The following is a 12,042-nucleotide window of genomic DNA, read 5'->3' on the forward strand; positions in this document are numbered from 1 at the left end:
GGTAGACTTCCTCCTAATCTTCAAAGCTCCTCACCGTGTCTTGCTGTTACAATGCTGCTTTGGCGTAGGTGGCGACGACTACTGGTGGGAGATAGGCAATACTTCTTCACCACACGGGTGCAGGGTTGTGAGGCGTTTGCTATTGGGAGGGAGGGGAAGACCTTTCACGGATGGGCTAAGAATGGCCTTGGTACACTGGGTCAAGTGTGGGTTGATCAGGGAGTGAAATCATTTGAAGATTTATGTGTACTTTATCATTTGACCGATGCTGATCGGTATGCATACCTACAATTGCGCCATTTTTTATCTGTTAAGGAGGTTCGGGGGGATATGCTCAAGGGTAAGACGCTTTTCGAAGGTTATTGTGAAAAAGCCTCTGTAATACGGGGAGTGATATCAAAAATTTATACCCTACTTAATGGGGCAGTGTCTAGCTCTGTCAAACATATAGCTGCCTGGGAAAAAGATTTGGGAGCTCCGTTCTCAGAAGGAGAATGGGAAGCCTGTTTTAAAGCTATCAGTCGGAGCTCCATAGCTGCTCAATTGTTAGAAAACAGTTATAAAATATTATTTCGTTGGTATTTATCTCCTTGTAAACTGAAGACCATGGGGTTACGTACAGATTCCTTATGCTGGCGGCAATGTGGACTGGAGGGTGATTTCTTCCACATGTGGTGGACATGTCCAGTTATCACCCCTTTATGGTCCCAGGCGGGGGCCTGGCTGAATCAGGTTTTACAGCAGGACTTACCACTTAGTCCGAAAGAAATGTTGTTGAATATTCCTGATGAGCAGAGGCCTCAGATATCTGGTGCCTTTGTTAGGGCGCTGGCTTTTGCGGTGCGAGGCGAAATTGCTATGCATTGGAAATTACATAAAGCTCCTGAATTCTCAGCGGTTCTTCGAAGGCTGAAATGGATTTATCACATGGAACATTTGACGGCCTTAAGCAAAGATGCGCTGGTGAAATTTCAAAAAATCTGGAAACCTTATTAACAATGGTCTACATCTATTCATGGCTGATATCTACAGTTTGAGGACTGGGGAAAGGGGGGGGGGAGGGGGGGGGGAGGGGAGTGGGGATTATAGATTTCAAAAAAAAAAAAAAGATGATTGGTGGCTTATGATATGCCTACAGTTGTGTTGCTATTGTATATCTGATGAATCTGCATGGCGGAGGATGGATGTTGGTTCTTAAGATGTAATTGGGCAGTTTTGTCTGTATTCTGTGGTTTTATATTTGGTTGCTATAATAAACAGAAAGTTACAAAAAAAGAACTAATTTTAATGCACAAACAATGTGCACTATCATTATAGCAATATAATACATTAATTTAAGTGCATCTTATTATATCAGCTTAATTTTTGCACATCTTATTATATCAGCATCTTTGTGAATAATATTGCAGAGGGGTTATTAGGAAAAGTTTGTCCTTTTGTGGATGACACTAAAATCTGCAACACGGTGAACACATGATGGAGTAAATAGAATGAGAAGCAAATTTAAAAAGCGTGGGAAATGGTTGATAGCACTGCAGTGAAGCTTTAACACAAAGACATTTGGGGGTGCAGAAAACCAAAGGATCAGTACACGATGGGGAGTGAGATACCAATGTTCACAAAAAAGGAAAGAGACATCGGGGCAATATATTCAATGATTTCAAGGTAGTGGTAAGTGTAGGAAGGGTGCCAGGCTTCAAAAGTATAAGTGCTTTTAAACAAATAAAATAAATAAATAAATAAATAAAAGGAAAGGCATAACTAGTAGAGAAAAGAGGGCATTATGCTGTTGTACAGATTGTTGTGTGACTTGATCTAGAGTATTGTGTTTAGTTTTGGAGACTTTAAATCTGAAAGGATGTAGACAAAGAGGAGATGATCCAGAGAAGGGCTACGAAAATGGTGCAGGATCTGGAACAAAAGCCCTATGAGATGTGACTAAAGGACTTAAAATATGTATACCCTAGAAGAGAAGTGAGTCGGGGAGAAGTGAGTCAGGGAGATAAGATAAAGATATTCAAAATACCTAAATGTATTAATAGGGCAAAAAAGTAAACATTTCAATGGAAAGAATGTTCTGAAACAAGAGGTCATGATATAAAGCTTCAAAGGTTAGACACAGGAGCAACATCAAGAACTATTTTTTCATAGAAAGAGTACTGGCTGCATGGACTACCCCTCTGGAGCAGGTGGTAGATGCTACTACTATTTATCATTTCTAAACTGCTACTAGATATATGTAGTGCTGTTTAGGTACACATAAGAGTCAGACCCTGATCAATGGAGCCTATAATCTAGACAAGACAAATACCGTATTTTTCGCTCCATAAGACTCACCTGACCATAAGACGCACCTAGGATTCAGAGGAGGAAAATTTAAAAAAAAAAAAAAAAGTGTGCTAAACTGGCTCTGTCCCCGGGCGTCTGTGCGTCTTATGGAGCAAAGTAGGGGAGTGCACAACAATTTTTTCTCCCCATTTTGTTTCTGGGTCTGGAGAGGGCCATTTCGGTCCACTCCCCAGATCAGAAAACTTTTATCTTTCCCTGGGAACCCCCCCCCCCAAAAAAAAAACCCATCCCAACCCTTTAAATTAACAACCCACCACCCTCCTGACCCCCCAAGACTTGCCAAATTAACTACAACCCCCCACCAGCCTGACCCCCCCAAGAGCTGCCAAATTAATTTACTACAACCCCCCACCCTCCTGACCCCCCCCCCCAAGACCTGTCAAAAGTCCCTGGTGGTCCAGCGGGGGTCCAGGAGCGGTCCGGGAGCGATCTCCTGGACTTGTCGGATGCAAGTAATCAAAATGGCGCTGACGGCCCTTTGCCCTTACTATGTCACTGGGGCCGACCAATGGCAGCGGTAGCCCGTGACATAGTAAGGGCAAAGGGCCGTCGGCGCCATTTTGATTACTGGCAGCCGACGGCCCACGGTCAGGAGATCGCTCCCGGACCGCTCCTGGACCCCCGCTGGACCACCAGGGACTTTTGGCAGGTCTTTGGGGGGGTCAGGAGGGTGGGGGGGGTTTTGTTAGATTTTTAGTTGTTTTTTTTATATTCGCTCCATAAGACGCACATACATTTTCCCCCCACTTTTGTGGGGAAAAAAGTGTGTCTTTCGGAGCGAAAAATACGGTATACATGACAAACAAGTTTCTGTGGGAAGTATATTTGTTGTAGAAAAATACTTAGAATTTAAAATCAGCTTCAGAAAGTTGAGTTTTTAAACAGGATTTGAATACGACCAGAGAGGAAGCATGAGACACAGACTAAAGAATTCTATTCCAGGCATATGGCAAGCAAGGTGGAAAGCATGGAGTGGGGAGTTGGCGATGGATGAGAAGGGCACAGATAACAGCGGCTTGTTGGGTAAACGGAGTTCATGAGGAAGGGTTTAGACGGAGAGAGAAAGATGATAGCTAATAAGTAGCTGCAGAGTGAATACATTTATAGGCGAGTAAGAGCAGCTTGAACTGTATGTGGAAGCAGGTAGGCAGGCAGTGTAGTGACTTGGTCACAGCAAAGTTGAAAAATATAAGTCGTGCACTGAATTTGGAATATATTGCAGTAGAAAGACTGTTCCAGTGGAAGGTCCACAAAGAACAAATTGCAATTGTCTAAGCAGGAGGTTATAAGAGAGTGAATGAGCATTTTGGTAGTATGCTTAGAAAGGACGTGATGGATTTTAGCAATATTAGAGGAAGAACTGACACACTTTAGTAGGTTTTGAATGTGCACAGAGAAGAAGAGTCACATAAAAAATGACCCCAAGTTTATGTGCTGAGAGAACCGGAAGGATGGCAGTGCCATCTTTAGACAGAAAAAGCAGAGTTGCTTACCTGTAACAGGTGTTCTCACAGGACAGCAGGATGTTAGTCCTCACATTTGGGTGACATCATCAGGATGGAGCCCAATCACGGAACACTTTTGTCAAAGTTTCTAGAACTTTGATTGGCATCTACTGGGCATGCCCAGCAATGCACTGACCCTGCATCCAGCAGGGGTCCCCCTCCAGTCTCGTATTATAGTAAAAGTACGTGCGAAAAATAAAATAAGAAAATGTAAACGAACCAACTCCGCGGGGAGGCGGGTGGGTTTTGTGAGGACTAACATCCTGCTGTCCTGTGAGAACACCTGTTACAGGTAAGCAACTCTGCTTTCTCACAGGACAAGCAGGATGGTAGTCCTCACATATGGGTGAGTACCGAGCTGAGGATGCCCAAGCAATGCACCAAATGCACCCAAAGACATGCAACAGGCACAACAACAGGGGGTGGAAATTTGGTTAGGAGGGCATCCTGAACCCTGAATGGGTCAGTGGAAGCATGTTGGGAAGAGAAGCTGAAAACAGGTTGCATAGAATAGCTGGCCAAAGATGGAATCCTGTCTGACAGCCTTATCTAAGCAATAATGGGCTGCGAAAGTATGGAGGGAACTCCAGGTAGCAGCCTTACAAATATCAGCAAGCGGCACCGAACGGAGGTGCACTACTGATGTCGCTATGGCCCTGACCAGGTATGCTTTTACATGGTCTTGTAGCGGAATGCCTGCTTGCTGGTAGCAAAAAGAAATGCATTCCGCCAACCAGGAGGAGAGGGTCTGCTTTCCCACAGGATTTCCCAATTTGGTGGTATCAAAGGAAACAAACAATTGAGTGGATTTCCTATGGGCCAACGTGCGGTCCAGATAGAAAGCTAGATCACGTTTGCAGTCCAAGGAATGCAGAGCCTGTTCTCCTGGGTTGGAATGGGGCCTGGGAAAAAAGGTAGGTAGGATAATAGATTGGTTAATAAGAAATTTCGACACTACCTTTGACAAAAATTTAGGGTGAGTGCGGAGCACTACCCTGTCATGCAGAAGTTTAGTGTAAGGCGGGTAGGTAACTAATGCCTGTAATTCACTAACTCTGCGAGCAGACGTGATCGCCAGAAGAAAAACTACCTTCCAAGTGAGATATTGGAGATCACAGGAGTGGAGAGGCTCAAACAGAGGTTTCATGAGCCGTCCCAAAACCACATTAAGGTCTCTAGCAGGGGCAGGAGGGCGCAGTGGAGGTTTTAAATGGAGCAAGCCTCTCATGAACCACGATACTAAGGGTTGCGATAAAATGGAGACATTACCTACACCCTTATGGTATGCAGACACTGAACTAACATGCACCCTGATAGAGGAAGTTTTTAGGCCTAACTCTGACAGGTGCCAGAGATAGTCTTGGAACCTTGCAGTGGAACAAGTGAAGGGGTCTATGGACATGGAAGTACACCAGACAGTAAACCTTTTCCATTTAGAGCGATAAGACCTTCTAGTTGAAGGCTTTCGTGAAGCCACCAGGACTCGTGATACCGACTCTGAAAGGTTAAGAGGTTGGAGTATTAACCTTTCAACATCCAGGCCGTCAGAGACAGAGCTGGGAGGTTGGGGTGACGGAGATACTTTTCGTTCTGAGTGATTAGAAGGGGATCCTTCTCCAGAGGAATGTGTCGGCATACTGATAGATCTTGGAGGATTGGAAATCACACCTGGCATGGCCAATAGGGAGCTATCAGAATCATTAATCCTTTGTCCTGCCGGAGCTTCATGAGAGTCTTTGAAATGAGAGGAAGTGGAGGGTATGCATAAAGGAGACTGCTGGCCCAAGAGAGGGCGAAGGCATCTCTTGGTTGTGAGTGGTGACTGCGAATGAGAGAGCAGAAGTTGTCTACTTTGTGGTTGGGTACTGATGCAAAGAGGTCTATGCGAGGGTAACCCCAACATTGGAATATCGTGTCCGCTACCGTGGGGTTGAGGGACCACTCGTTCGGATGGAAAGTGCGACTCATCTTGTCCGCCAACACATTGTCCACTCCCAGCAAATAGGTTGCTTTGAGGCACATCGAGCGGGAAAGGGCCCATGCCCATATTTGTGCAGCTTCCTGACACAGGAGGTAGGAGCCCGTTCCCCCTTGTTTGTTGATGTACCACATCGCAACCTGATTGTTGGTTTGAATCAGGATAGCTTTGTTCGACAGGCAATCCTGAAAGATCTTGAGGGCATATCTGATCGCCCGTAGCTCCAGGAAATGTATCTGGTGTTTGGCTTCCTCTGGAGACCAGGTTCCCTGAGTCTGTAGGTCGCCTACATGTGCACCCCACCCAAGGTTGGATGCGTCTGTTGTTAAAGTGATTTGAGGATCTGGAGCCTGAAATGGAAGGCCTTGAATGAGATTGGAGTGGTGCATCCACCAAGCTAGTGACAGATGGATCTGTTTGGTAATGTGGATAATGCTGAACATTGGCTGATAAGCTTGAATCCACTGGCATTTTAAGGTCCACTGCGTTACTTTCTTAGCTAGGCAAGCCTTCGGAGTGACATGCACCGAAGACGCCATGTGACCCAACAGTATGAGGACGTGACGAGCAGTTGAAGATACTCGAGACTGTAGCTGAAGCGCCAGAGATGTAATGGTGAAAGCACAATCCTGGGGGAGGAAGGCTTTCGCCAACACGGTGTTTAGGTCGGCCCCTATAAAGGATAGGGTTTGAGATGGAACTATCTTGGATTTCGGATAGTTGATTAGAAACCCTAAGGAGATCAGGGTGTTGATAGTGAGACTCAGGGAGGTTAGTGCGCCCTGCTGAGTCAGAGCCCTTATCAACCAATTGTCGAGATAAGGGTAGACATAGACACCCTGATTCCTGAGGAAGGCTGCGACTACTACCAGGCACTTGGTGAATACTCGTGGCGCAGACGCAAGGCCGAATGGTAGTACACGGTACTGGAAATGACGAGGGCCGACCAGAAATCGCAGGAATTTGCGATGAGATGGTGTGATTGAGATTTGTGTGTATGCGTCCTTGAGATCTACAGAGCATAGCCAATCTTCTCTTTGTAGAAGAGGAAGTAGAGAGCCCAAGGTTACCATCTTGAATTTTTCTCTGTGCAGAAATGTGTTTAGTGCACGGAGGTCCAATATCAGGCGTACGCCACCTGACTTTTTTGGTATTAGAAAATACCGGGAATAAAATCCCTGCCCCTGCTGGGAGAGGGGAACCAGTTCTATTGCTTGGGATAGGAGGAGGGATGAGACCTCCTGTTCAAGCAAGGGAGAGTGGTCGGACTTCGCCCACATCAGCCGAGGTGGAGAGTCCGCTGGAACAGTCAGGAAATTTAGATGGTAACCCTGAGTGACTACTGCCAGTACCCACTGGTCTGTGATGACTGTATGCCAAGCGCTGTTGAAATGGCAGCGCCGATCGCCGACCGGTATGGATGGAAGAGGAGGTTGGCTTACACTCTCTAGGAAGGAGTCAAAACCCTGACACTGGTCCAGGCTGAGAAGCTGGCTGAGACTTTTGAGGCGGAGTCTGCCTGGATTGACCTTTTTGGTAAGGTCTGGAAGGGTGTCCTCTAGAAGCCGGAGGATAAAATTTTCTTGGCTTGTAAGTTGGCCGCTTAGAGTCTCGTCTGAAAGTTCTCTTAGAGGCGGAAGGGAACTCAGACGGCACATAAGAAAGCTGGCGCAGAGTTTCATGGTGGTCCTTCAACTGCGCCACAGTCTCTCGGATCTTTTCCCCGAATAGATTATTGCCCACACAGGGTAGATCTGCTAACCTGTGTTGGACTTCTGGTCTTAAGTCCGAGGATCTGAGTCAGGCCCATCTTTGTGCACTAATCCCCACTGCAAACACTCTAGAGGCAGTGTCGAAGATATCATAAGCAGCGCGGACCTCGTGTTTTTCAGCATCCAGACCTTTCTGAGCCAGAGTATGAAGTTGAGTCTGGAGTTGCTCTGGTAACAAATCAGAGAAGTCCTGGATCCTTTTAAAGAGGTCTCTGTTATACTGGGTCATCTAAAACTGGTAAGAGGCTAAGCGAGATATGAGCATGGAGCCATGGAAGACACGCCTGCAAAAGCATCCAGGGATTTTTGTTCTTTCCCTGGAGGTATGGAGGAATGAGGTTTTGAACGACGTGCCTTCTTCTGGGCTGATTCAAAAACCACAGAATAATGATCCAACTGAGACTTCTGGAACCCAGGAGCTGACTGCACCAGATAGATGGCATCTGTTTGCGGTTGCGTTCCCAGTTTCTTTTCAGGAGATCAAGCAGGATTTCATGAATAGGAATGGACATGATTTCCTTAGGAGCATCAAGAAATTGGAGTACTTCCAGCATCTTGTGCCTAGAGTCCTCTTCTGTCTGAAGTTGGAAAGGAATGGTTTCAGACATTTCCTAGATGAAATTGATAAAAGACAGATCTTCTGGTGGAGAATGTTGTCTTTCATCTGGGGGAGAGGGCTCTGATGGTAGATCATCTGTATCCTAGGATGAATCATCAGTCCAAGGATTATAGGGCTGATCTCCAGCACCTAGTGGGTCTCCAAGCAGGGAGAAAGGGTGCTAATCCTGAAGGACCTAGCCTAGGCATCGATGGCATCGGAGGCGGCACCGACGGCATCGATTGAGGAACCGAAGGACGAGTCGGTGGTAAAATCCCAGACGGTGGGATGGGAATCAGTGTTTCTTCATCATCCGATGATAATGGAATCGGTGTAGAAGGCACTGGACCCACCGGTGCTCTCGGTTCCAGCAGAGGCAGGGCACCGATCAACGCATCCAGTCTACCCAGTAGCGGTGCGAGCGCTATGGGAATCGGCCCTTTGGTGTCATTTGGGCAAATTTGGTGCAAGTTAGGACATCGTGGTTGGACACCAAACACAGTACACAGACCCCATGCGGGTCAATGATGGACACTGTCCAAATACAGTCGGGGCACTGACGAAAACCCGATGCCATGGCTCCGACAAAAATTTAGCTGCGGTGCGGTCAATGGCTGGTAGACCCCGAAGGGATAACTCGACGGGAATCGACCGCAACAAGGGAAAAAGCTTACCTGTCGACCGCGGACTATAGATATAGATAGGGGGACCCCTATGGGGGTAGAATTTTTTGAAAAATTTTGAAAGAAGTTCCGAGAGGAAAATTCCTGTCAGGAATCTCAGAGAGCTCCTTAACCCGCGTGGCTACTGCTGCGCGGAAAAAAGAAGACTGGAGGGGGACCCCTGCTGGATGCAGGGTCAGTGGATTGCTGGGCATGCCCAGTAGGTGCCAGTCAAAGTTCTAGAAACTTTGACAAAAGTGTTCCATGATTGGGCTCCATCCTGATGATGTCACCCATATGTGAGGACTACCATCCTGCTTGTCCTGTGAGAAAGAGGGAAAAGGTTTGGGAGGGGAAAGCAAGGCATACTGTATTGGCCATTTAAATTTTAAAGTGGCAGTAGGCCATCTAGGCAGTGATGTCAGACAAACAGGCTGAAATCTGGAACTGGATATGTGGTGAAATTTATTGAGGGTTAGACCTGTGAGTAATCAACATAAAAGTAGTACTGAAAGCCATAGATTAGGAGCACCGAGGTAGGAAGTGTTAATAGAAAAGAGAAAAGGGCCCAGGAAAGAGCCTTGAGGTGCACAGACTAATAGCAATGAAGAGCAGTGAAGGAACTAAGAAATACAAAGAAATGAATATGGTTGTTTTTTGTTTGCATTTTGTATATTGAGTTTCCATTTTACGCAGGTTGGATCAATAAGTTACATTAAGTTCAATATACAATGAAAAATAGACTGAACCTATTATTACACATATTTATCCAATTCATTTCTGAGGTCCACAGACATATTTTCAAAAACATTTGTGCTGAAAAGGGAATTATTTTATTTGCTAGCCTCTTTCTGAGTTCTTTTGGTTGAAATATAACTCTGAAAGGATATCTAGGCACATTAAACCACTCTCAAAAGCACGCCCCCATGCTCAACTTCCTGCTAATATTTTTACATATTTCAACTCTTTACATCTTAGAAAACAAACACAGATGGTACATTCATCTTCTGACCTTTGTAATATCAAAAAGGTGTAAATAAGTTAAGTTACCTGTGCACCCTGTCATGCCATAATATTTGTTTTTACTACAAACACAAGAACTTATTACTAGGGTTCTGGTATGCTAGGAAAAAAAAAAAAACCAACCCTATTTACAAATGCTGCTTACCATTTTTTGAAGAGAGAGCGGCTCTGATGTAAAACAAATGTTGCTCTTTAAACACAAATTTTTGAAGACAGCTTCTGAAACATACATCTGGAGCCAGGGAGACGGTATAGAGCAGATTAAAACTTCTAATTCCTCAGAAGAAAAATCTGAAAACCCCAAAAATCCCAGATATATATAAAAAGATTCAAAGAAAGTGGCAGTGCAATTCAAATAATTAACAGGGCTATGGTTTGTAAAAACTATATTATATACAATTATCATAAGTACTGTCACTAACAAAACCATATGTAAAACTGTGCATTCTTATTATTGTTACTGTTAAAATATTCTCATAGGAAGAAGAACTTTTAAACAACGATGTGCAGCAGTATATGCTCACATATATGGCCATGTGTAGATCTACAACAGTATTTTATAACCTGTGCATTACATATATGAGTGTATTATAAAATACATGTTATCTATACCCCAGATAATATGTACATAATTATGCTTGTTGTGAGAATACATGCAGGGCAAAGAAAGCAGGTATTTCAATACACTGAATGTGTGTATTTTTCCTATCTATTTTTAAAATACATGCATGTATATTTTGTGTGTGAAAATAAGGACTTGCTTGCATAAAACCTGATTTATGCATACAAGTCAGCATATTTTAAAACATGTGTGTAATTGAAATTAACCTGTTTACCAATTAATCCACCACCCACTTGGTCCTTCTCCAGGTCATCGAGACCCTCCTGGTTCTTCAGCCTAAACTCCCCCAGTTCACCAAGACCTCCCATCCAGGTAATACTACTGTCACAGTCAGACAAGCTGGATACACATGTTACCCCAGCAGGAGCAGTACAGGGCATTAGAGCAGATCAGGGCAGGGACCTCCGCTTATCCAGACACCTTCCCCTTGGGGTTGGGCCCGTAGGTTCTGGTGGCCAGCAGAACTTTTCTAGCAGGGTGCATGGCAGAACACGGTCAGGGCAGGCAGTGGTCAGGCGAAGTTGCAGTCCTGGCAGAGGTCGAGGCAGGCAGAATTCAAATAGAGGCAAGGGCCAGAGACAGTAATGATCAGTCTGAGAGATTGGGAGGGAAAGGCAAAGCAGGACAGGGAAACAAGGCTGGAAAGAGAAGCAAGGCTGAGCAGAGTAGGAGAATGGAGAGACAAGGCAGGAACAAGGTAAAACACGTGCAGGAATGGGGTAAAACATAGGCTAAACTGTAACAGTGGTGCAAGGCAGGGTTCAGACAGGTTAGATAGACCACTGGAAGGTATGGACAAGACAAGAGCCAGACAGGGAATACAGAAGCAGGGTAGACCACTGGGAGGCCTAGGCAAGGCATAGTAACAAGGCACGGAAAGCTAGACCACAGGGAGACCTAGACAAGACACTGGAAAGCCCACTGAAACAGGAGGGCCACTGGAAGAACTACAGGAAACAGGAAGGCCATTCGGAGGCCCACAGAGAACAGGACAAAGAAACAACAGTCAAGGAACATAGGAACAAACAGAACAAGAGAAAAAAGGAATAAGCAGGTCATGCTGGGAATATGGACAAAGCAAGGGATATACAGACAGGCTAAGCCACTGGGAAACCTAGCTCAACAGGCAAGAAGAGCCACTGGGAGACCCAAGAAAGCAGAACATAAGATATGCCATACTAGGTCAGACCAAGGGTCCATCAATCCCAGTATCCTGTGTCCAACTGAGGCCAATCCAAGTCACAAGTACCTGGCAAGTACCCAAAAATTAAATAGATCCCAAGCTACTATCCCTTACTGATTAACAGCAGTTTATGGACTTCTCCTCTAGGAATTTATCCAAACCTTTTTTAAACCCAGTTACCCTAAATGCTGTAACCACATCCTCTAGCAATGAATTCCAGAGTTTAACCATACATTGAGTGAACAAGAATTTTCTCTGATTTGTTTTAAATGAGCTACTTGCTAACTACATGGATTGCCCCATAGTCCTATTATCTGAAAGAATAAATAATCAAATTACATTAACCTGTT

General features: G+C 45.1%; 1 protein-coding gene across 4 annotated transcripts in view; it reads right to left on the reverse strand.

Moving 5' to 3' along the window:
- SLF1 (SMC5-SMC6 complex localization factor 1) overlaps nucleotides 1–12,042 on the reverse strand; it is a 358,950-nt gene that overhangs the window by 111,717 nt on the left and 235,191 nt on the right. For all 4 annotated transcript variants that reach the window (XM_029573230.1, XM_029573211.1, XM_029573221.1 and 1 more), the window contains one exon: nucleotides 10,033–10,178. In XM_029573230.1, coding sequence (XP_029429090.1) covers nucleotides 10,033–10,178 — 146 coding nt within the window. The remainder of the gene's footprint in view (nucleotides 1–10,032; nucleotides 10,179–12,042) is intronic.

The sequence above is a fragment of the Rhinatrema bivittatum genome, chromosome 1, assembly GCF_901001135.1.
Source record: "Rhinatrema bivittatum chromosome 1, aRhiBiv1.1, whole genome shotgun sequence".
In the NCBI taxonomy this organism is placed as follows: Eukaryota; Metazoa; Chordata; class Amphibia; order Gymnophiona; family Rhinatrematidae; genus Rhinatrema; species Rhinatrema bivittatum.